The 27,002-nt window shown below is 40.5% G+C and overlaps 1 protein-coding gene across 1 annotated transcript in view; it reads right to left on the minus strand.

Moving 5' to 3' along the window:
* DPYSL3 (dihydropyrimidinase like 3) overlaps positions 1-16,866 on the minus strand; it is a 117,235-nt gene extending 100,369 nt beyond the window's left edge. Inside the window, exon 1 of the mRNA XM_061151661.1 lies at positions 16,288-16,866. Within this exon, the coding sequence (XP_061007644.1) occupies positions 16,288-16,668 (381 nt within the window). The 5' untranslated portion in view covers positions 16,669-16,866. The remainder of the gene's footprint in view (positions 1-16,287) is intronic.
* Positions 16,867-27,002: the final 10,136 nt, after the last annotated feature.

Consider the following 27,002-nt stretch of genomic DNA (forward strand, 5'->3'; position numbering starts at 1 on the left):
AAAGGAATGAAGTACTGATGGGCGCTACAACATGGATAAACCCTGAAAACATTATGCAAAGTGAAAGAAGCCAAGCACAAAAGGGCCTCATATTGTATGATTCCATTTATATGAAATGTCCATTACAGATAAATCTACAGAGACGGAAAGCCGATCAGTGATTGCCAAGGGCTGGAAGGAGGGGGGGATGGGGAGTGACTGTTTAATGGGTGGAGAGTTTCCTTTTGGGGTGATGGAAAAGTTCTGGAACTAGAGAGTGGCGATAACTGTACAGCCTTGTAAATGTACTTACTATGACTAAAATGTACTGAAAATGTTTCAAAATGATAAATTTTATGTCATATTTTACCACTGTTTAAAAAAATGGTGCCTGGCATATAATAAGCACTCAATAAATTTTATTTTTCATCCTTATTCCCCTCCTGAGGTCTCAATTTTCCTGTTTCTAAAGTGAAAGAGACAAAATGATCTTTGAAACTGCTTCTAGCTCTGAGACTCCACAGTCTAGTTGGATGAATTTGTCTAGTGATGGAAAACTCTTTTCGCTAATATCCATTTCCTGCCCTCCCCTCCTCTGACCTGCTCCCTGCTCCAGAGCACTCATTTCTGAAGTTGCCATCACCTCTTCCACACAGTCCCTTCAAGTGCCTGACAGATCCCTGACTGCTGGTGATCCCGAAGAGGCTCATGGTGGACTCTCAGTAAATACCTGTTGGCTGCACGGATGGATGAGAGAATCAATGAAGGAAGGAGTGAGTGGAAAACCATGGACTCTGCCGGCAGGCCTCCTGCGTAATCGGCTGCAGCTGACCCCAAAGTCAGGTTTCCTGAACGGTGAGCACACATCTTCCAAGAGGTAATAAACACTCACCCAAGGACACTTTCCCTGAGAATTCCTAAAGACACTACTGGATGAGCCATTATATCCACTCCCAAAGCTCCTTATTTTCAATCTGTTGATATGTCTTAAGAGTAGGAGGGTGGTACTTTTTAAACTGGTTCAAGTAGGCAGAAAAACATTTTTAAAAACAGTGAGTGAGTCTAGCCTCCTCCCTGTTCACTTAGCACTGCTGAGTTCTGTTCACAATTGCCAAGAGGTCTTTTCCACCAGCCCCTCTCCACTCTGCAGCTCCAGCTTGTTTGCTGCCCCCACACCTCTCCTATTCCAAGCACCCCAGCAAAGCTTGACCTCCTCCTCCTTCCTAATTGCTCAGACTTCCTTTCTTTCTCACTGTCATTTCCAGGTCATCCTCTTTACCCTCCCCTCTTTCTCTTATCTATTCTTTACAAAGCCTTGTCTCCATATTTCATTCTCTAAAACAGTTTGCACTGGGACTTCCCTGGTGCTCCAGTGGTTAAGAATCCGCCTGCCAATGCAGGTTCAATCCCTGACCCAGGAACTAAGATCACACATGCCATGGGGCAGCTAAGCCCACACACTACAACTGCTAAAGCCAGCATGGCTAGAGTCTGTGCTCTACAAGAAAAAACACCACAAAGAGAAGCTGGCGCACCACAACTAGAGAAAGTCTGCATACAACAATGAAGACCCAGTGCAGCCAAAAATCAATAGATGAGTAAATAAAATATTTATTGTTTTCCTCTTTATGGTCAGATACACATTTATTTTTAATATCCTTCCTCAATCTCAGACATCCTGAAAGGTGGACAGGTGTTTTTGAGCCTTTTTGATTATCTTGCATAGTTCCTATACTTCTTTCAAATTTCTAAATCTTTTCATATTGACAAATTGCCATGACTTGTTCGGCCATTCCAACACACACACACACACACACACACACACACACATACCTATGTCCCTTTTATTGTATTCAAGATCGGGGATTGACAAACTATTGCTCTTGGGTCTAATCCAGCATACCACCTGATTTTGCAAATAAGGGTTTATTGGCACATAGTCACATCCATTCATTTATACATCATCTATGGATGGCTTTGTTGTACAGAGTTTAGTAGCTAGGACAGACACCTTATAGCCTGAAAGGGCTAAAATATTTACTATTAATTCCTGGACCTTTACAGATAAAGTTTACAAACTCTTATTATAGACAATTCAGTGACACCTCATCCTTTTATTTTCAGACACTTAGCTGAAAATAAGTATTGCCAGGTATTGTCTTCATTTCAAATCGCTTCCACCTATTTCCCACTCCCTGCTCCCCACTTGTAATCTCACTGGCTTCCTGACTCTCCCCTGGTGATGTGTAGGAGAAAACTACATCTCTGGAGAGGTTTTCCCTGCCTACCAATTGTGTGAGATACCACCATTCATCAACAGTATTTTTTTCATTCTCAGTATCCATTTATCACACAACTTTCCACCTCACTGACTTTATTTATTTCTATCGAAGTGACAGGATATAGTCAGAGGAAAACAGCTTCTCCATCGCCCACTTCCAATTCCATGTAAGGACTGCAGCTTTTCTGTATGGATATAGTCCAGCTTCTTAGAAATAAACCAAGTGATTCTGCTCTCAAAAGAGACTGTCATTAATAGTGGTGCATGGGCTCTGGAGTCTGCAGACCTGGATCTGATCTCCATCTCTGCCACCATCCTTTAAATACTATCTGCCCTTAGCAAGCAACTTTAAATCAGGTCAAGCAACCAGAAAGCCACAGCACCCAATGAAAATAATTATAAGACAAAAGCAAAAGCAAACAAATGGGGCCAATTCAAACTTATTCAAACTTACAGGCTTCTGTACAACAACAAAATGAAAAGACAATTTATGGACTGGGAGAAAATATTTGCAAAAGATGCAACTGACAAGAGCTTAATTTCCAAAATATACAACCCGCTCACACAATTCAACCAAAAAACCCAGCCAATCCAATCAAAAAACGGGCATTCGATCTAAATGGACATTTCTCCAAGAAGACTTCCAGATGGTCAAGAGACACATGAAAAGGTGCTCAACATTGTTAATTATCAGCGAAATGCAAATCAAAACTACAATGAGGTACCATCTCACACCAGTCAGAATGGCCATCATTAAAATGTCTACAAATAACAAATGCTGGAGAGGGTATGGAAAAAAAGGAACTCTCCTACATTTTTGGTAGGAATGTAAATTGGTGCAGCCTCTGTGGAAAACAGTATGGAGGTTCTTCAAAAAACAAAAAAATAATGTTGCCGTATGACCCAACATTCTGAGTCCTGGACATATACCCAGACAAAAATGTATTTCAAAAAGATGCATGCACTCTTCTGTTCAGAGCAGCACTATTCACAACAGCCAAGACATGGAAACAACTTAAATGTCCATCAACAGATGAGAGGATAAAGAAAACGTGGTACATATATACAATGAAATACTACTCACTATTGCCAGTATGTGCCATCAAAAAGAATGACATAATGCCATTTGCAGCAACATGGATGGACTTAAGAGATTTTCATACTTAGTGAAGTAAGTCAGAAAGACAAATACCATATGATATCACTTATAGTGGAAACTAAAATACGACACAAATGAACTTACCTAGGAAACAGAAGCAGACACATGGACATAAAGAACAGACTTGTGGTTGCCAAGGGGGAGATGAAGTGGGGGAGGTATGGATTGGGAGTTTGGGATTTGCAGATGCAAACTAAAATATTACATATAAAATGGATAAACAACAAGGTCCTATTACATAGCTCAGGGAACTGCATTAAATATCCTGTGATAAACTATAATGGAAAATAATATTAAAAAGAGTGTATATGTATTGGAGAAGGAAATGGCAACCCACTCCAGTATTCTTGCATGGAAAATTCCATGGACAGAGGAGCCTGGTAGGCTACAGTCCATGGGGTCGCAAAGAGTCAGACATGACTGAGCGACTTCACTTCACTTCATGTATATGTATAACCAAATCATTTTCCTATACAGCAGAAGTTAATGGAAATTATAAATAAACTATACTTCAATAAAGTAATTAAAAAAAAATAACTAATAGGCATTTGTAGCATTTCATGATAACTATCTGAGTCCCTGTTTATTTATTTCTTCCCTGGCTCTATCTCCTGGTCTCTTTCTAGGGCCACCTCACTTCCAGTATTTTCAGCTTTAGCCACTGAGTTCACCTTTTGGACTCTACCAAACTCTTTCGATTCTAGGAGTACAATTCTCTTACTCTCCCACACGTCTCACCAATAGACCGTCTATTTTGGAGAATCCTCTTAACCAAGCCAGTTCTAGGGGCTGGGCCCTATTCAGTACTAACTCTTAACTGTCAACATATATTAGGGGAACAGCAAAGTGGTGTATAAAAAGCAACTGGATCACCCAAGAGCTTAAATTCTACCTTGTTCATTTCTAGTTTTGTTTGACTACAGGAAGTCAAATCATCTCTCTGAGATTCAGTTTCTCTTCCAGACTATGGAGCTGTTAATATCTATCTTGTAGAGTTATTGTGAGGATTAGAAACAGCAGCACCTTGCATCAATTAGTATTCCATAAATGATCTGTTCATTAGAATATACCTTGAAGCTCATATTTGTGCTCTAAACTCAAGGAAAAGTAAAATTACTATGGATTAGGGTGGGAACTACTTTGGTAGAGAAAAATTCTCTACCAAGGAGAATTTTGGTGGATCGTCCTTTACAAATGTCTTTCTTCATTTGTTTTTATCTCTGGCTAAGACTTAACAGCTTCTTCTCCTGTCTTTTACTTTGTCTGCATTTACTTGGCTTTGTGTTCCCTTACTCTCATCTGCTGTTGAGCTATTTGGCCTAGACCGTATCTGTCTTTCTTACAGAATCTACACAAAACACTTTCCTGGCTTTATACACTGTAGAATCTTGCCCATGAAGTTCCACATCGGAAGCAACCACCCCATGCTCAGTAATCCTGCAGCATGAAAATGACCATACCACAAGTGTCCATTTCCAGGAAATTACCACAGACAAATGGTAATGAAATGGATATACAAAAAGATTTAGCTAGAAGGAGGTCTAGCACTTCCTTATTTACAACAGCAAAAAAAAAGGGAAAGTAAAAATGAAGTCAAAATTGAAAACAAAAACATAAATTTAAAAGGTCCAATTAGAAGGAATAAGTGATTAAATACATGATGTCTCACAGTAGAGTACTATATTGCTATTGTAAGTTTTATTTTGGAAAAACCTTTGATGCTCTGTAAAGGTACCATAATAACTTAGATTTAAAAAAAAAAATAGCTTAGGATTTCAGATCCAGCATGTAAGGAGCTAAAGAAGTTGCCACTCCATCCTAACAAGCAAAAAGCTGAAAAAATTTACCCGTTCTTAGATCCAGCAGAAAGGAGAGGACACAGAGAAAACCACTCCCTCCCAAATTGGAGAAAAGAGAGGGGTAAATGCAGAATCACACCTTACCTGAGCAGAAAGTCAGGAGCAAACACTCCCAGAGGAAACACTCCTGACGTGAGAAAACCTGAACTGGGATTAATAAATTGCTGGAGGCACAGCATGGACAACTTGGAGAGTTAAAAATGCCAGGGAACCCAGTTATCCGGTTATCAGAGAACCCTAAAAGTTCTGTGACTGTTGCCTCCAACAGTTCTATCTCGTCCTCAGAGTGAATATTAGAAAAAAAGCCCTGTGGCTTCTTGCTGGGGAAGGAGTATTTTTATACATACCAGAGCATTCTGTTCTGAATAAGGCCTGCCTTCAGAAGAAACTACTTCACCAGAGCCTAACTTGCTGGAGTTCAATCAGAGCCTAATCCACCTGGTTGCGGGGGTAGGGGGTGGGGACGGAATATCCAGTACTAACAACCTCTAGCCTTCCATGTGGGAGAAGGAAAATAGACAACTCCAGTCTCCTCCAGCCATCCTGTTCCACCTAATGGGTGACACGGAAGGGCTGTAAAGTTGGTAAAGTTCAGATTTCAGAGGTACAGGCTCATCAAAAGACTGAGACCTAATCACAGCACTGCAGAATGCTTCCCCTGTGCCCACATCTTACCACCACATTCGTGAAGGTCTATTTACTGGAGTTTCTTTTACCTAGTACATTGTGCTAGCTTTCAACAAAAAATAACAAACTATACTAAAAGCAAAAAATAAAAAAAACAAAAAACACTCCACAGTTTGAAGAGATTGAATGAACATTAGAAACAGAATCATCAGGTATAAACAAGGGTATTACTTAATGATAAAAGGATTAATTCCCCAGGAAGGTATAACAATTCTAAATGTATATGTACTTAAAACCAGAGCATTAAAGTATGTGAGGCAAAATCTGATAGAACTTCAAATAGAAAAAGATAAATTCACTATTACACTTAGAGATTTTAATACCCCCCTATTGAAAATGGGCAAATCCAGTAGGCAGAAAAGCAATAAAGACGTAGTTGAATGCAACAGAACTAACAATTAACTAGATATAACTGATATCTACAGACTATTTCATCCAACTACAGCAGGCTTTACATTCTTCTCAAGCTCACACAAAACATTCACCAAGATATACCACATTCTGGGCTATAAAACATACTTTAACTAAATTTAAGAGAATAGAAATCACATAATATTTATTCTCAGACCACAATAGAATTAAACTACAAAATCAATAAGAGAAAGATAGCCGAATATCTCCCAAATACTTGGAGATTAAACAGCACCGTTCTAAGTAACACACAGGGCAAAGAAGAAATCTCAAAAGTAATTTTAAAATATTTTGAGAAAATAAAACTGAAACCACAACATACCAAAATCCATGGAATGAAATTAAAGCAGTGCTTAGAGGAAAATGTGTAACACTGAATGCATATATTAGAAAGGCAGAAAGATCTAAAATCAGTAGTCTAAGTTTTCACCTCTGGAAACTAGAAAAGAAAGACAAATTAGATCCAAATTAAGCAGAAGAAAAGAAAGTAAAAATCAGAACACAAATCCATTCAACTGAAAACAAAAAAAACAACAGAGAAAATTAAAACCAAAAGCTTGATTTTTCAAAAAAATCAATAAAATTGATAAGTATCTAGGCAGGATAGTTAAGGAAAAAAGAGAAGACATAAATTATATGTATAAACTACATATATCTGAAAAAAGAGGGGATATCATCATAAATTCCATATACATTAAAAAGAAAATAAAGGAGTATTATGAAAAACTCTATGCCCATAAACTTGATAACCCAGATGAAATGGACTCATTCCTTGAAAGACACAATCCACTAAAATTCACACAAGAAGAAATGGACAATCTGAATATTTGATGATAAGAAACTAAGGAACCAATATTATTCAACTTCTACACTTACTATAAAGCTACAGTAATCAAGACAGTGTGGTATTGGCAAATGGATAAACAAATAGTTTAATAGATTAGAGAACCCAGAAATAGATCCATATTATAGTCAACTGATCTTGGACAAAGGAGTGAAGGGAATAAAATGGAACAAAGACAGTCTTTCTACAAAGGGTGCTGGAACAACTGGACATCCACAAGCAAAAAATGAATCTAGACACAGATCTTACACCCTTTACAAAATTTAGTTCAAAACGCACAAACCTAAATGCAAAATGCAAAACACTAAATTCCTAGAAGATAAGACAGAAGAAAATCTAAATGACTTTGGGTATGGCAATGACTTTTTAGATACAACAGAAGTACAATTCACAAAAGAAATAACGAATAAGGTAAACTTGATTAAAATTTTAAAACTTCTGCTCCACACAACAAAATGACAAGAGAATCAGAAGACAAGGCACAGACTGGGAGAAAATACTTGCAAGATACACAAATGATAAAGGATCCTTGTACAAAATATAAAAGAATGTTTAAAACAATAATAAAGTAAATAACCCAATTTCAAAATGAGCAAAAGACCAGAACAGACATCTCCCAAGAAGAAAATATACAGGTGACAAGTAAGCATATACAAACATGTTCAGCATGTTATGTCATTAGGGAGCTATAACATAGTTGCAACTAAGGCAACAATGAGATACTACTACATACCTATTAGAATGGCTAAAATCCAAAATAGTGATAATATCAAATGCTGATAAGGGTGTGGAGCACCAGGAATTCTCATTCATAGCTGGTGGGAATACAAAACTTTAGGAGACAATTTAGAGATTTTTTTTACAAAACAACATATTCTTATCATACAATCCAACAATCACACTCAACTTACTCAAACAAATTAAAAATTTATGTCCACACAAAAAAGCTTCAAATGAAAGTTTACAACAGCTTTAATCCTAACTGCCAAAACTTGGACACAACCAAGATGTCCTTCAGTAAGTGAATGGATAAGTAAACTGTAGTAAATCTAGACAATGGAATAGTCAGTGCTAAAATGAAAAGACGTGGAGGAAATTTAAATCCATATTACTGATAAAAGAAAAAACAACCTAAAAAGTTTGGATATTATATGATTCCAACTGTATGACATTCTGGAAAAGGCAAAACTATAGAAACAGTTTTTTAAAAATATAGTTGCCAGGAGTTAGTGGAAAGAGACAAATATATACAGCACAAAGGATTTTTAGGGCAGTGAAAATACATGATACAATAATTATGGATACATGTCATTATACATTTGTCAAAATCCAGAGGATGCACAACACCAAGAGTGAACCCTAATGTAAACCATGGACTTCAAGTGATGAGAATGTGTCAACAGATTCTCAATTGCAACAAACTCTGATGCTGGTAATGGAGGTGGTTATGCAAGAATGGAGGAGGTTATGCAGGAGAAATTTGGGAAATCTCTGTATTTTCCACCCAATTTTGCTATGAACCTAAACTTACTCTCAGAAATAAAGTTTAATAAATGCTTCAAAAAGTGGTAAAAAAAAAAATTGCTTTAAAACAGATAATGCTGCATGTTCCCACTTATATTTTGAAGTGGAGAAAGTACACTCCTGTTAATGGCAGTTTTTTCTGGGAGATTCTGATGAAAGGCGTTTATGTTTTCCTAATGTTTATCTATTTCATTCATCTTTATTCCTCCAATACTAGCTTTTGATTGTGCACCTACATAACTAGTACTTAGTAAATGTTTTTGAATCAATGAGAAAACAGAAAATTAATGCACAAAGGGAGATCTGGGGACTTTTCATTATATTTATGGTGACCCTTGTTATCCATATCCCACCGGCCCAACCCCACACATACATTTATAAAGTACACTGAGCACTAACCAGCACCTGGCCTGCAGCCTCATCACAAACCTTCAAGGGTTGTGAATTTTTCTCTAGTTACTAGTCCATAAAAGAGGATATGTCCCTGAAGAACTCAGGCTGACAATCAATTCACTAATGACTATAATATTAGAACCACTGACTGCTACAGCATTGTTCCAAAGATCACAGACTTACAGGCACTCACCCAACTGGGTGGGCAAGATAAGCTACCAGAAAAAAAATATCAGTATATACTTGTATCTCTGACAATATCTCCTTTTTAGTTTGTACTTTTTCTTTGTATTTAATAATGTCATAAGATATTAATACATTATTTGTATATGTAATTTACATATATGCATGGCCTGCCAAGCATGAGACACGAGTTCAGCCCCTGGGTTGGGAAGATCCCCTCAAGAAGGGAATGGTAATCCACTCCAGTATTCTTGCCTGGGAAATCCCATGGACAGAGAAGCCTGGTGGGCTACAATCCACGGGGTCACAGAAGAGTTGGACACGACTTAGTGACTAAACAACAACAATAACATATATATGCAGTTTTAAATTTAATAATGCCACAAGATATTAATATATTTATATATATAATATATATGTGTAATTTATATATGCATATCTGTGTACACATATATGTATATATAATGTATATATATATATACAGAAAGAGAGCATGCTCTAAAATTTTCTGCATAAAGATACACAATCAGAAAAGGTTATAGACCATCTGGTCCAGCCCCTTTATTTTAGCAAGGACGAAACTAAAACTCAGAAAAGTGAGGTAACTTACCTAACTGTTAGTCACTCAGTCATGTCTGACTCTGATCCCATGGACTGTAGCCCACCAGGCTCCTCTGTCCATGGGATTCTACAGGCAAGAATACTGGAGTGGGTTGCCATGCCCTTCTCCAGGGGATCTTCCTGACCCAGGACTCAAACCTAGGTCTCCTGCATTACAAGCAGATACTTCACTGTCTGAGCCACCGGGGAAGCAAGTTTAACAACTTACCTAAACTGTATAGCTAAAGAAAACTAATGGTTAAAGGAAGGTAACGCTTTACCCAGTTGTCTTTTTTTTTTTTCTGCCCCATTTCACTGATTTTGATGGAGTTGAACTATTTTTTGAAATATCATGTGAGATAAATTTTAACATTTTCCTAAAAGTTTAATTTTTAAAATGTGCTTACACACCCAAATGGACCTTCTCCCTCGTCCTGCAACAGGAGGGCTGAACTTGCACTCAAGGATGGCACTCTTCTCAGCCAGACATCCTCTTCCTAGGGAGCTTTACCCGCTGTCTCACAGGAACATTATTTGCAGGGATAATGCTCAGTGGAAACTAATCATTGAGAGAATCAGCTATAGAAATCACTAACAGAAAAGCATCATAGACAGTCCTCTGGTCTTCTAAAACATTACTAACAAGCATCGTCAGCAAAACCCTGTCTCCAGGGATCATTACTTTGAGGGAACTCTGCCAATCATAGCATTACTTAGAAGGCACAGTTTTTATGTTCCTCAAATGCCTACTGTCAAACTAAACTAAAGTTTTGAATGGTTTCAAACACTTCCAGGTTTGGCTAAGTAAATATGCTCTCAAATTCAAGTGTGGCCTGAGGGCCAGGTAAGAGCTTTTTTCCCCAGCCTGAGTGCATACTTTAGTTTGTCAGAGCAGCCCTGTAAAATGCCTTTACACTACAGAGTCTGGATGTGGAATGACCAGAGAGACCTAGAATTCTATTGCCAGCTGTCTTCCTTTGTGGAGGGTAAGGACAAAGACTTCAGTTTCTCTGAATCATTTTGAAAACCATCACCCAGGATTAAAAAAAAAGGCAAATGGTAAAAGGTAAGAGGCACATCTCATTTGTTTCAAAATTCTCTCCTCCTAGAACCAAAAGCCCTGCTGAATTCATAAGGAAACATTTTGCACAAAAGTGGCCCATGTGAGAAGCTGGGAACTAGAAAGGACCCCCAGTTCCCAAAAGGGAGTTATCAACAGACCTATGTAATCATAATGTCATTACTTTGTTTTTACGGATAACAGTCTTTGCGGAATCATTTGCTCTTGGCAGACCATATATCATAATTCTCCTCCCTTTAGTAATTTCTTCACTGCTAGAGAAAATTCTGCATATGTGGAAACCATCTCGACAAATGGTGAAAAAATATTTACTTTTCACTTAGAATTGCCTTTTTATATACTGTCAGAAATTATAAACAAAAAGTTGTGTGGAGGATTTTGGCAATATGAATGCCTAGCATGAGAAAAATGTAAATATGCAATTTAACAAAATGTTTACAAATAGGTCCAGAATCACAAGAGAAACACCCAGGGATATCTCAAACCTGGAACTCGGCATTTGGAGGATAATTCAGTGACATTTTTTACATTTTATTCTGGAAAAACACTTTTGTTACTTAATCCTTTCATAAGATATTCATTTGTTAACCAAACTGATTTCCTTCAGGTGGGAATTAATAACTACATATGCTAGAGATAAAGCATATTTTAATTTTATCATGATATTTTTAAAAAACTCTTTTGATAGCTTCAGAATTAACTTGCAAGAATAAGGATTTTGCAGCAAAGACTGTTCTCAAAGACTGAGCAACTGAGCTCCAAGCATACTGAATAATGTGCTGGCAGGGAGATGTAGATGGTTTTTAAGGTGCATGTAGTGGGAAGATCTGTGTGTGGGGGGTGTGTGTGTGTCTGTCTGTCTGTCTGTCTGTCTGTTCTTGACATGTAACCATAATGTAGGGCAAGGACAGATCTTCCCACTATCTATGTCAGGCACATAGAAAATGTTCAAAAAGAGATATTATCAAATCTATAGACAGTCCAAATCTGGAATAAGATATTTTATTATAGAATTAAGCTTCAAAATTATCCTGATAGTAGAAAAATAAGCTAAAGTTGTGATGAATATTATGGGGGGGGCAATTAAAATCCTACAGTTAAAGGGTTTTTCTTTCCTTTTGGTTTTAAGTTCAACTGTAGCAACATAGTATGCAGATATCCTGGCTTTAAGAAGCAACAGTTAGAACTGTACATAGAATAATGAACTGATTCAAAATTGGGAAAATAGTACATCAAGGCTGTACAGTGACACCCTGCTTATTTAACTTCTATGCAGAGTATATCACGACAAATGCCTGACTGGATGAATCACAAGCTGGAATCAAGATTGCTGGGAGAAATATCAACAACTTCAGACATGCAGATAATACTACTCTAATGGCAGAAAGTAAAGAGAAACTAAAGACCCTCTTGATGAGGGTGAAAGAGGACAGTGAAAAACTTGGCTTGAAACTCAACATTCAAAAAACTAAGATCATGGCATCCAGTCCCATCACTTCATGGCAAATAGAAGGAGGGAAAGTGGAAGCAATGACAAATTTTCTTTTCTTGGGCTCCAAAATCACTGTGAACAGTGACTACAGCCATGAAATTAAAGGACACTTACTCCTTGGAAGGAAAGCTATGACAAACCTAGACTGCATTATTAAAAAGAAGAGATATCACTTTGCTGACAAACATTCATATAGTCAAAGCTATGGTTTTTCCAGTAATCATGTACGGATGTGAGAGTTGGACCATAAAGAAGGCTGAGCTCCAAAGAGATTATGCTTCCGAATCGTGGGCTGAAGAAGACTCTTGAGAGTACCCTGGACTTCAAGGAGATCAAACCAATCAATCCTAAAGGAAATCAACCCTGAATATTCATTGGAAGGACTGATGCTGAAGCTGAAGCTCCAACAGGTTGGTCACTAGATGCGAAGAGTTGACTCATTGGAAAACACTCTCATGCTGGGAAAGATTGAAGGCAGGAGGAGAAGGGGACGACAGAGGATGAGATGGATAGATAGAATCACTGACTCAATGACATGTATCTGAGCAAACTCCAGGAGATAATAGGACAGAGGAACCTGGAATGCTGTAGTCCATGGGGTCACAAAGAGTTGGATATGACTTAGCAAGTGAAAAACAACATCCTAGCTTATGTAGAAAAGTTTCTGAAGGCCTGAATGACAGAATTTACTATGGAGAAAACAGTAGGACATGGATTATTGAATTATTACATGTAATCTTTACTATAGAATCATAAGTTGTATATAAATCAGGGAAAGTAACTAGCCTAATGCACTTGGGCATGGCCATATCCCATGCAGAACACTGTGTTCAGTTGTGGGCACTAGATTTTTGAAAGAATATTTATAAAATATATTAATAATATAATCTGAAAAGGAAATCCAAGTGGCGAAAGGCTCATAGAAGGGAGAGCTGAAGAAACTAGGAATAATAAGGCTAAAAAGGAGAATTTTAGGGAGAATGTGATAATTGCCCTAAGATGTATAAAAGGCAGTAAAAGCAAAGGGTAGTAATAATTAACATGTATTGAGTACCATATGCAAAGTAGTCACTGTTATCTGCATTTTGCAAAAGAGGAAAACTGAGGCACAGAGAATAAGTTACACATCTATGGCCACATAATTTATAATGGTTGAGCCAGTTTTCATCCCACTAATCCACCCCCAGATCTGGGAGAGAGATTAAAGCCATTTCCCAAATATTTCTAATCTCCGTTTTACAGAATCCTAGTAAGACTGTTAACTTTCTCAATTTTTTTTGAAGCTGAACATGAACTGATGATTTCCTCTGGCCCAAGAAATATGGCCATAAGTCATATACATGACTTTAGTGTGGGAGTTTAAGAGTCTATGAGCAATTTACCATATGCTTTTCCTACCTTGAATGTGAGGACATGGAACCTCCATCAGTCTAGGTCCTTGAAGGGCAATGATTAACAGCTGTCCTGCAGATCCATGATAGACAAGTAGCAGGAGCAAAAACCAAACCATTATTGTTCAATTAAGCCACTGGGATTTGAGGACTGTTTGTTACCGGCATTATCTCAGCTTTTCTGACAGATACACAAGACTACATGCTTAAACTCATTAAAATATCTCACCATAAGGAAACATTGTTATTCTTAATATTCCCAGAACTAAGAATAGTTTGTAGAAACTAAAGTAGGTAGACTTGGACTTTTTTTTTTTTTAATGTAAAATCCTCCAAAATTGCTTCATGTGAAGAAGTGAGCTCCCTGAAAATGGCAGTATTTAAACAGAGACCAGACGATGATTTTGTACCTACATAGCGAAAAGGATGGCTTCATTAAGGGGGTTTTATCAAACTTTTATCCAGCACCTCCAACGTGCCAGGCATTCAAGCCACAAAGATAAATCCAAACACCCTATCTTCATCCTTGAGGAAATGAGTTCAGAAGTAGATAACCTCTGATGTCTCTTCGATCAGTGTGATTCAACTAAATTAGAGATAATAACATGGTCTGGATAAAGCTGACAGCAAGCCTAAACTTAGAAATAAGCATGTAGCACTACAAATCCTGGTTGTATTATTATTTTTCAATTAAGAGCTAAAAGTACAGGGTTTGCAAAAAGAAAGAAAAAGAAAGACATGTTGGGTTTAAAAGAGGAACATTTCCCCTTTCTCTAGTTACCATTCTTAAATCCTGCAAACCAGGCATATTATCTGGCTTACATCAGGGGTATTCCAGCAAAGGGAATAGCACTGACTCATAGCAATTGTTACCGACCTTTTCCATCACCTCTCCCATCCCTTTGAATCAGGAAGGGGACATTTCAATACTGATCAAAGTCAGACCTGAAAAGAGGCAATAATCTTTCCCTAGGGCCATTCTTCAGTTTCAAATTAGCCAAACCCTTCCCAAAAGATCAGAAGCTTTTCCTAAAAGGGTATTTGATTGGGGCCTAGAGGAATCCCATATTCTAAGGATGATGTGAAAATCACAAACTAAATGAGTGATTCCAAGACACAATGACGTTGTTCCCCAAAGGCACCTTAAAACCATACTCATTTTGGTACTTTCTTTCCTGTTAACAATTCTTAAAACTTAGTATATATTTTTTTAAACTTCCAAAAATCAAGCAGCACAGAGAAGTTCTCTCCTTTCACTGGCTCGCTGCATTTTAATGGAAAAACATCTAAAACTTGTGTTAGCATTAACTTTAATTGCTCTGAGGCAAACATTTCCATTTCAGGTTATGATTCATAACCGTATTAGTCCAGTATAATATATGCAGGCTGGATTTTGCAGCCATTATCTAGACAAGGGTGAGGTATCTGATTACTATTGTTCCCCAACTCAAAAGGGTCAGTTTGAACTCCTGAATACTCCAATCCCTCCCGCCCAGGCCCTGAGTTTTCTGAACTATGGTCCTGATTTTTTAAGAAATAAATGAGGGCAAGCTGAGTTTCAGTGCCACATCTTGAGTGCCATATCTTAAGCTCAGTGTGACATGAGTTTCTGAAAAATACACAGAAAAAACTGGCTTTGGCACATGGAAGAGCAGTAGGGAACTTGCAGCTGTACTAGTTTAATATGCGCCCTTAATACTCTTGCCTATTTTCAAAAATACAATACCACTCTTCCCCAGACAGCTGGCTCCCCAGCCTCGCGCCAAGTCACCTACACAAATATACACTTAACAAACACAGATGTGAAATGTCGACCTAGGGCAGAAGAGAAGCAAGGGGCTTCGGGTGTTTAGTCTGCTAGCTCCACGCTGAAAAGTTTCAGGAGCAGAGCTGATGTTGGAAGAGTGAGAGGGGAAACCGCCCAGCCTGTACTTTCATCCGGGTACTATGGAGATGACCCCGTTTTCCCGGGACCAGTTTGCCCTCTGCCCTGGTGACCTGGGTTGAGATTTAATCTAGAGTCAGAAGGGAGATCAAGAAGACAATTGTGCTGGCGGGTACTCAGACCGAGAGAAGGGCTAGAAGTCACTCAGCCTTCCTGCACTGGCCGGGCTGACACACCCACTCAGAACCGACGGCCCGGGGATGCGGCAGGGAGGGGAAGGGACCCACGCACCCCGTGTCCCGCGCGCACAAAGATGCTACAGTGGGGACACGCGTGAATAATCCAGATTCGGGCTGGAAGGTCTCGATGCACTCGGCGGAGGGGAGGGTGCCCCTTTCCTCCCCCTAGTCCTCCATCCCCCCCGCAAAGTGAACGAGAGAAAGTTGTGCCCGGGCCAAGGCGCCCCGGGGCTGGAAAGGGAGCGAGGACAGGCGGAGAGGAAACCCGGGCCCCCTTACCTTGTCCTTGGGGCCGAGGTTTTGCAAAACCTCCTTGCCGGTGGCGCTCCGGATCTCCACCCCAGCGGGCGCGGGCGACGCGGGCGCGGGCTCCCGGCTCTCCTCCCGGCCTTGGCCCCGGTGCGGGGTATCCCCCTCGGCGCCAGGTCGACTCCCCGAGCCTCGGACGCTGCCCTGGCTGCTCCGGGGAGTCTTCGCGCCGCGCTGCCCCACGCTCAGGGCATCGAAATCCAGCGTCTTGCTCTCGAAGGCGCCCTCCACGTTGCAGAACATGCCGCCGTACTTCTGCCGCGGGACCTGGTCGGTGGTGCCGGGCCTGGCCAGGTACACGGGCAGATCGTCTTCATGGGAGCTGTCCCAGCCTCTGCGGCCCGAGGCCATGGTTGGATCGCGACAGCGGCCCGCGGGTTCTCTTCCCCAAAGGCGGAAAGGGCAGCAGCCGGCAGCGTGCGCCGAGCCACAGTGACTGGGGCGGGAGGAGGCGCCTGAGCCTTCGCGCCAGAGGCGGCAGTGCTGCTCCGGTTCCTGCCAGTCCCCTGCGAGCCCCGAGCCAGCGAGCGCAGCGCTTGGGCCGGAGCGGCGGCGTGTTCCGCTCGCCCGCCTCGCCCGCCCAGCCGGCCGCACCTCCGGCGCGCCGGGACCCTAACGTGGCCTCCTGTGATCAGGCGTCCCTGCCGCCCATCCAAAGGAGAAATCCAACTTGGCGCGCGCGCACACACGCACAGGCAGGCTTCCAGCTCGCCCAACAACCCCCAGGTTGACACTCAAGAGCTCGCTTCACTCACATGTGAGCACAAGCCCTGTTTTACCCACACTCACTCCCAAGCTGGCCTCCCGAACACAAGTCTCTGCCCCACTCAGGTAAGGAAACTTTGTTGGTTCAGGTGGGCTGATATAAACTCTAAGTTCCTCCTGATTTACAGCGAAACACACACACACACAAACGCAGATTTACCAGACTCACAATCTCAGACTTTGTTTACCCATAATCCCAGACTCTGTCTCATCCTAATCTCAGATTGTCTCACAATTGCTCCCGGTTCTAGAATCTGCCTCACAAACCTGCACCCTCACATAATGAACTCCTAAATTATTGGCTCACAGAGCTCTATAGACAGATCATCTTATTGACAATCACAAGAAACCTGTAACAGACTCACACACTTCAACTTATTCTTTTAATTTTTTTTGATGTGGACCGCTCCCCAACCAGGGATCCAACCGCACCCCCTGCATTGGAAGGGGAAGTCTTAACCACTGGACCACTAGGGAAGTCCCACTTCAACCTATTCTTACTTCATATATTTCACCCTAGATTTTGCTTTTTATCCACCCTTAATTTGCTTATTTACTTTTGGCCATGACTTGCTGGCATGTGGGATCTTAGTTCCCAGACCACAGATCAAACCTACACCCACTGCATTGGAAGGTGGAGGCTCAATCACTGGACCAACAAGGAAGTCACTCAAAAGATTTTTTTTGAAGTATAGTTTTGGTTTGAATTGTCTGGTTTTCTACTATGTGCTTACCTAAATAGGTAAAAGATGAAAACCACATCTATTTTTTTTCTTAAGGTGTCAGGGTTTTTTTTGTTTTTTTTTTGGTCAAACCTCCAGCCATGAGGGATCTTAGTTCCCCTGATTAGGGATGGAGCCCAGACACCTGCAGTGGAAGCCCAGAGTCTTAACCACTGGTCCACCAGCGAAGTCTCTATCCACCCTTGATTTGCATCACACACAATTACACTACTGATCAGACAAGTTGGCAAAGCACTCGTAATACTTTGTCCTCATCAGACAACTTCCTGGCTGATACCTCACTTACTGAGGTCAGAACCCTACACTTGGCCCCACACACAAGTCCAGATTTACCTCAAAATTGAGAACCAAAGACTTTGCCATTCCTATTAGCAGACACACACACAGGTATTACTCATGCATATGCACACTCTCACATCCGCAGCCTCTTCCCATGTCCACCCACATACACTCTATGCCAGACTGCCCCGTGGACACAGAATTCACATGCTCAGAGCTCACACCATATGTGCACACCCTGCCTAAGCTCCAAACCTGTAATGCCCACCTTCAACTGGACCCGTTGTTGGAAATTCACTCTTGCAGTTACTTATTCATCAAACATGAACTGCATGCCCACTCTGCTCTTCAGAAGGTACTGGAGAGACAGTGTTAAACAAGGCAGATGAGGGCCTGTCCCCAGTGAGAGTATTGACTGCAACCACCCATCTGGGTAGCTCAGTCATTCACTGGCCTGCCCAACTTCATTCTCGCTACATCATAAGCTCCATGAAGGCAGATATTTGATCTGTTTAGTCTACCTTTGAATATCTTGAGTCAAGAGCATCTGTTGGCACTTAAGGTACTCTGTAAATCTCTTTTGAATGAATGGATGATGATGATAATATTAAAAACAACAGTAGGGAACATTTATTGGTACAGTTGCTGTGTGCCACTCATTAATGTAATTGTTTTCCATATATGTATTAATTCATTTAGTGCCCATAAGCGTTTGGAAGGTTTCTTTGTGTGCATAGACATGATCTTTAAAGGCATCTACACTGAAGTTCATGAACTGAAACTCTGAACATCAATTTGGGGGGAAATTGGGATTGTGGGGGGGCGATTCATGGGGTCACAAAGAGTCGGACACGACTGAGCGCCTGAACTGAACTGGGATTGTGGGAAATGGGATCTCGGTGGCAGGCATGTAACAGCCTTGGCAGTTTGAAGGATAGAAGTTGACATAAACTTAAGTCAAAGACAAGTACGTTGACACCAGTTATACTTACTCCACGGTGAGGAGAAAGGCCCTTAAAGACTGTCTGTGCTCCATCAAAATTACTAACTTCCTTTGGGCAGCTGCTCCTTTTTAACAAACGCTGGTGATATTGGACTCAGAAATTTATGTGAGGGACTTCCCTGGTGGCCCAGTGGTTAAGAATCTATCTGCCAGTGCAGGGGTCACGGGTTTGATCTCTGGTCCAGGAAGATTCCACATGCTGCAGGGCAACTAAGCCTATCGACTGTAACTGCTGAAGGCTGTGCGCCCTAGAGGCTGTGCTCTGCAAAAAGAGAAGCCACCACAATGTGAAACCCATGCACTGCAGCTAGAGAAAGCCTGCACACAGCAATGAAGACCCAGCACAGCCAAACATAAATGAATTTTTTTTAAAGAAATGTATATTAAAAAAAGAAATTCATGTGAAATATCCATAAAACAGGCCATTCCCTCCCTCTTTGCTCCTCTAGGTTACCTTCCTCTCCTTTCCCATTGCTTTCATCTCTCCTCCTTTCATTAATTCATCTTCAGACTGTTAGGAGGACTCTTGCTATGTGTCCAGCATCTTCCCAGGTTCCTTCCCTGGTGGAACACAAATCTAGTGGCAGGGAAATGACAGTAAGAAAGATTAGGTCAGATAGTCAAAAGAACTATGAAGAAAGTAAGATAGCCAGTTTTTTAATTGGCCAGCCAGGAAAGACTTGAAGTCTTCCCTCTCTGACTTTCTATAAACACCACCGGTACCTTCACCATCAGCAGCGGCAACAATAAAGATACCAGCTAACATTTATTAGGAATTCTGTGCCAAGTTCAGTGCTAAGGATTTCCATTGTGTCTTGATTAATCTTAATGGCAAAGTGAGTCAAGTGCCATTATTTTACTAGTGAAGAAGCTGAGGCTTTTAAGTGCCCAAGCTATGACAGCTGGTAACTGGACAACTGGTAACTGGACAAATGGTAACTGGAAGCAAAATATGTGCCAAGAGTCCAAGGTTTCCTTTGAGAGGAGCACATTCTGGACGTAGACCAGGCTTGCCTGTGTTCCCATGTGTGGGTGTAGATATGCTCCATCCTTAGAGTTACATTGCCTGACCACTATGACTGTTGCAATGTACATGCTCCATAATTACCTTTGTTGATGAGACATCACCTTTAAGAGTCAACAGCTGCATATACACATATGTGTTTAATTAAGAAAGCCAAGCAGTCCTGAAATGAAGACTGAAATGGGAATGGCTGATCTGACTCCAGTTCTGCAACTATGTGGCCTCTGACCAACCATCTTACTTAACTTCTAGATGTCTTTCTTCTTCATATTTGCCTCACCCACTTAACAGGATTATTAAGGACTTCATTCTTTGAGTAAGACATTGTGCTGAGAACTCCACATGCATGGCCTTAACCTTCATAACAATCCCTTAAATTTGGTGTGATTATTCTCATTTGACTGGTGGAGAAAACAAGGCCTGGACAAGTTAAGTTTCTTGCCCAAAGTATCACACCTAGCACTTCAAGCTAGAATTCAAATCCTTCACCAACTAACTCAGAGCCTGTGCTCTTAAAAAACACCCCACAACAGAGTTCTGATGTAAGGACCCAAAGGGAGAATAAAAGGAAAGACTAAAAGTGAGATGTTAACAAAGAAAATTATTCTAATAATATCTAAACAATATCCAACTGTTTTGGGGCAGAGGTTAATTTTAATAAGGACAAACATTCACATAAAGAAACATCCTACCAGTGTCAAGCTAACAAAGGACACAGCCCCACCAACACATGGTGATTTTGTCACATCTCTCCCTAGAGAGGTAGAGGAGACATTACTTAGGGCAATCACAAACAGAACCATTATGTCTGTGGCCACCTTAAGTCACTTCCTGGTGAAAAAGTTATCCAAAACCACATACAAACAGTAAGCTATTTCTATAACCAAGCAACAAAATGGAGCTTTCCATTTATCACATACCTGATCAGTTTTGCATTTTCTGTAACTGCAGTAAATGACTTGCCAGTTTGCATTGAGATGACCTGTGAAGTGAGCCCATAGGGTATCTGATTATAACTTCAGGGAAATGTATTCTGGCGGCATCTTCTATTACCTATAGATCAGCAGAAGGCAGAGACTCCTGGATGGTAAGCAATGGCATGCGTGGAGCAGTCCGGATATAGCATTGCCTAGGACATCTTTTATGTGAAATAAACTGCACTGCAGTCTTTTTTGTTTGTTTTGTCTTGGGAAGGGAGCATTTTATAAACATGGGGGCAGGATAAGATAGGGATGGGGGTTAAGAGATGCAAACTGCTATGTATGAAACAAACTATGAGGATATATTGGACCGGCTTCCCCAGTGGCTCAGCTGGTGAAGAATCTGCCTGCAATGCAGGAAACCTGGGTTTGATCCCTGAGTTGGGAAGATCCCCTGGAGGAGGACGTGGCAACCCACTCCAGTATTCTTGCCTGGAGAATTTCATGGACAGAGGAGCCTGGTGGGATACAGTCCATGGGATCACAGAGTCGAACACAGTGACTAAGCACAGCCCAGCATATTTGGACAGCATGGGGAATATAGGCAATATTTTATAATAACCACAAATGAACTGTAATATATAAAAATTTTGAATCATTATGTTGAACACCTGAAACTAATATAATACCATAAATATACTATACTGCAATTTAAAAAGTCATAAACTCTCAACAAATATGGGAAAATGTGAACAATGGCAGGTTAAGTGAAGAAGCAGGATGTAAAATTAGTCATATGTCTTGTTTATGACTGTTAAATATGTTGACTATTAACAAGGGATAAACAAAAACTTTAACAGCTGTGTTTAGGTTATCCATATTTTTCTCTTTTTTGCTAAACTTGTGATGGTGTTATCAAATTTCTTAAATGGAGTATAATTGCTTTACAACGTTATGGTAGTTTCTGCCAAACAACGAAATGAACCAGCTATCAGTTCAGTTCAGTTCAGTCGCTCAGTCGTGTCCAACTCTTTGCGACCCCATGGACTACAGCATGCCAGGCCTCCCTGTCCATCACCAACTCCGGGAGTTTACCCAAACTCATGTCCATTGAGTCAGTGTTGCCATCCAACCACCTCATTCTCTGTCGTCCCTTTCTCCTCCTGCCTTCAATCTTTCCCAGCATCAGGATCTTTTCCAATGAGTCAACTCTCCGCATGAGGTGGCCAAAGTATTGGAGTTTTAGCTTCAGCATCAGTCCTCCCAATGAACACCCAGGACTGATCGCCTTTAGGATGGACTGGTTGGATCTCCTTGCAGACCCAGGGACTCTCAAGAGTCTTCTCCAACACCACAGTGCAAAAGCATCAATTCTTCAGTGCTCAGCTTTCTTTATAGTCCAACTCTCACATCCATACATGACCACTGGAAAAACCACAGCCTTGACTAGACAGACCTTTATTGACAAGGTAATGTCTCTGCATTTTAATATGCTGTTGAGGTTGGTCATAACTTTCCCTCCAATGAGTAAGCATCTTTTAATTTTATGGCTGTAGTCACCATTTGCAGTGATTTTGGAGCCCCCAAAATTAAAGTCTGCCACTGTTTCCCCATCTATTTGCCATGAAGTAATGGGACTGGATGCCATGATCTTAGTTTTCTGAATGTTAGCTTTAAGCCAACTTTTTCACTCTCCTCTTTCACTTTCATCAAGAGGCACTTTAGTTCTTCTTCACTTTCTGCCATAAGGGTGGTGTCATCTGCATATCTGAGGTTACTGATATTTCTCCTGGCAATCTTGATTCCAGCTTGTGCTTCATCCAGCCCAGTGTTTCTCATGATGTACTCTGCATATAAGTTAAATAAGCAGGGTGACAATATACAGCCTTGACATACTCCTTTTCCTATTTGGAACCAGTCTGTTGTTCCATGTCCAGTTCTAACTGTTGCTTCCTGACCTGCATACAGGTTGCTCAGGAGGCAGGTCAGGTGGTCTGCTATTCCCATCTCTTTCAGAATTTTCCACAGTTTGTTGTGATCCACACAGTCAAAGGCTTTGGCATAGTCAATAAAGCAGAAATAGATGTTTTCCTAGAACTCTCTTGCTTTTTTGATTATCCAACAGATGTTGGCAATTTGATCCCTGGTTCCTCTGCCTTTTCTAAACCAGCTTGAACATCTGGAAGTTCATGGTTCACATATGGCTGAAGCCTGACTTGGAGAATTTTGAGCATTACTCTACTAGTGGGCGAGATGAGTGCAATTGTGGAGTAGTGTGAGCATTCTTTGGCATTGCCTTTCTTTGCGATTGGAATGAAAATTGATCTTTCCCAGTCCTGTGGCCACTGCTGAGTTTTCCAAATTTGTTAGTGTATTGAGTGCAGCACTTTCACAGCATCATCTTTTAGGATTTGAAATAGCTCAACTGGAATTGTATCACCTCCAGTAGCGTTGTTCATAGTGATGCTTCCTAAGGCCCACTTGACTTTACATTCCAGGATGTCTGGCTCCAGGTGAGTGATCACACCATCGTGATCATCTGGGTCGTGAAGATCTTTTTTGTACAGTTCTTCTGTGTATTCTTGTCACCTCTTCTTAATATCTTCTGCTTCTGTTAGGTCCATACCATTTCTGTCCTTTATTGAGCCCATCTTTGCATGAAGTGTTCCCTTGGAATGTCTAATTTTCTTGAAGAGATCTCTAGTCTTTCCCATTCTGTTGTTTTCCTCTATTTCTTTGCACTGATCACTGAGCAAGGCTCTTTATCTCTCCTTGCTATTCTTTGGAACTCTGCATTCAAATGGGTATACCTTTCCTTTTCTCCTTTGTTTTTTGCTTCTCTTCTTTTCACAGCTATTTGTAAGGCCTCCTCAGACAGCCATTTTGCTTTTTTGCATTTCTTTTCCATGGGGATGGTCTTGATCCCTGACTCCTGTACAATGTCACGAACCTCTGTCCATAGTTCATCAGGCACTCTGTCTATCAGATCTAGGCCCTTAAATCTATTTCTCACTTCCACTGTATAATCATAAGGGATTTGATTAAGTCATACCTGAATGGTCTAGTGGTTTTCCCACTTTCTTTAAGTCTAAATTTGGCAATAAGGAGTTCATGATCTGAGCCACAGTCAGTTCCCAGTCTTTTTTTTTTTTTTTTTTGCTGACTACATACAGTGATTCCATCTTTGGCTACAAAGAATATTATCAATCTGATTTCAGTGTTGACCATCTGGTGATGTCCATGTGTCGAGTCTTCTCTTATGTTGTTGGAATAGGGTGTTTGCCATGACCAGTGAATTCTCTTGGCAAAACTCTATTAGCCTTTGCCCTGCTTTATTCTGTACTCCAAATCTTAATTTTCCTGTTACTCCAGGTGTTTTTTGACTTCCTACTTTTGCATTCTAGTCCCCTATAATGAAAAGAACATCTTTCTTGGGTGTTAGTTCTACAAGGTCTTGTAGGTCTTCATAGAACCATTCAACTTCAGCTTCTTCAGCATTACTGGTCAGAGCATAGACTTGGATTACCATGATATTGAATGGTCTTCTTTAGAAATGAACAGAGAGATCATTCTGTTGTTTTTGAGATTGCATCCAAGTACTGCACTTCAGATTCTTTTATTGACTATGATGGCTACTCCATTTCTTCTAAGGGATTTTTGCCCACAGCAGTAGATATAATGGTCATCTGAGTTAAATTCACCCATTCCAATCCATTTTAGTTCGCTGATTCCTAAAATGTCTACGTTCACCCTTGCCATCTCCTGTTTGACCACGTCCAATTTGCCTTGATTCATGGACCTAAGATTCCAGGTTCCTATGCAATATTGCTCTTTACAGCATTGGACCTTGCTTCCATCACCAGTCACATCCACAAGTGGGTGTTGTTCCGCGGCACTGGAGCAGCAAGAGGCTGATACAAGATACTCCACGTCCAAGGTCAGAAGCAAGGCCGTGAGGAGATAGCCCATGTCCAAGGTCAGAGAAACCCCAGTAAGTTGGTAGGCAATGAGAGAGGGCATCAGAGGGCAGACAGACAGAAATCTCAATCACAGAAAACTAACCAATCTAACCACATGGACCACAGCCTTGTCTAACTCAATGAAACTATGAGCTATGCCGTGTAGGGCCACCCAAGACAAATGGGTCATGGTGAAGAGTTCTGACAAAATGTGGTCCGCTGGAGAAGGGAATGGCAAACCACTTCAGTGCTCTTACCTTGAGAACCCCATGAACAGTATGAAAAGGCAAAAAGATAGGACATTGAAAGATGAACTCCCCAGGTCAGTAGGTGCCCAAAATGCTACTGAACCAGCTATAAACAGACCTATATCCTCTCTTGAGCCTCCCCCACTTCATCCCACCCCTCTAGGTTGTCACAGAGCATGAAGCTGAGCTCCCTGTGCTATAGAGCTGCTTCCCACTAGCTATCTATTTACACGTGGTGGTGTATATATGTCATGCACTCCAGTCTTATAAAGCAAAAATCTACCCAACAGAAGACAGAATTTTAATAGTCACTAAGGCTGTGCCTCCATACTCAAAACAAGGAGAAAATAGAGAACTTAAGGCAGTTTACCTTGACTCAACAGTGAATTTAAATATCTCTGATCAAAACCCACCCTCTGTCTTTTCCTTCCTTGAGCCTCAGGAATTTGAAACTATATTATCTCTTTCCTACTTTATGGGCACAAACATTAAATACCTCATTTTCACCCTATAAATGTCATATATGAATGAGACAATCTTTGCAAAATATTCAGCACTCTACCTGACACACAGTATTTGCTCAATAAACATTAGTTCCCCATTTTTTCAGAGTATATTTAGATATATCATTAATAGTGGCTCAGACAGTAAGAAATCTGCCTGCAATGCAAGAAACCTGGGTTCAATCTCTGGGTCAAGAAGATCCCGTGGAGAAGGGAATGGCAACCCACTCTAGTGTTCTTGCCTGGAGAATCCCATGGACAGAGGGGCCTGGAGGGCTACAATCTGCAGGGTGGTAAATAGTCAGACATGACTGAGCGACTAACACTTTCACTTTTCACTTAATATCACAGAGTTTGTAATAATGAACTTGACTACATCCTGCAAGTTTAATTTTGCAGGGGTTTACGGAGAAAATCAACACAATAATAATGTTTCATATATACATTTTAAAATGACTAATATTTTCAATATACTTCCATTGCACCCTAAGAATTTTCCTGGCAGGCCACTAGGAGTTTTAGCTCAATATTTGGTGACCAAAGTGTTCATTAGAAACCTAAAAACAGGTTATTTTTCAAACACATGCACAATGCTAAAGCCATTTTAATAATCCCAATTGTGTACACAGAAAAAAATTCCTGCTCTTACATGAATATCTACATGTATAGGGGAAAACTATAAGAATATATATTAAAATATTAATAGAGGTTGAGTTGTAGGATTATGAGTAATTTTTAGTTTCTTCCTTCAAGCATTCCTATATTTCCTAAAATCTCAAAATCTCTATAAGTGTGTTAGCCTTTTATAATTATAAAGCTTGTGATTTTTTAAATGCATGTCTAGGATGTTATCTTAGATCAAAATATATTTATTGAGCATGTTGAAAATTGCTGGTGGAGAATTATTGAATGAAGCTGTTACCTCTATATTATGAAGATTTATTATCAAAAACGAAAAAACAAAAAACGAAGGAAATTAGGCTCCTCATCAGAGTCAAGCTGTCATTTCATGCAAAACATCTCAACAGTTGGACAGCTGAGTGAGAAAAACAATCATTATGATCAGGGTGTGAAATGAGGGCTTTTAAAGTGTCCTCGAGAAAATCCTTTCCACCAAAGGATTAGTTAATAAGACAAGACATAATCACCTTCCTAGTGTGGAGTTGTTGGGGTTCCCTTCCCCATTCCATACACAAAGCATCTCTCTTTTTCACTACTGTTCTCAAATGTTTGAAAGTCAT

Source organism: Dama dama, chromosome 9, assembly GCF_033118175.1.
Source record: "Dama dama isolate Ldn47 chromosome 9, ASM3311817v1, whole genome shotgun sequence".
Taxonomy (NCBI): Eukaryota; Metazoa; Chordata; class Mammalia; order Artiodactyla; family Cervidae; genus Dama; species Dama dama.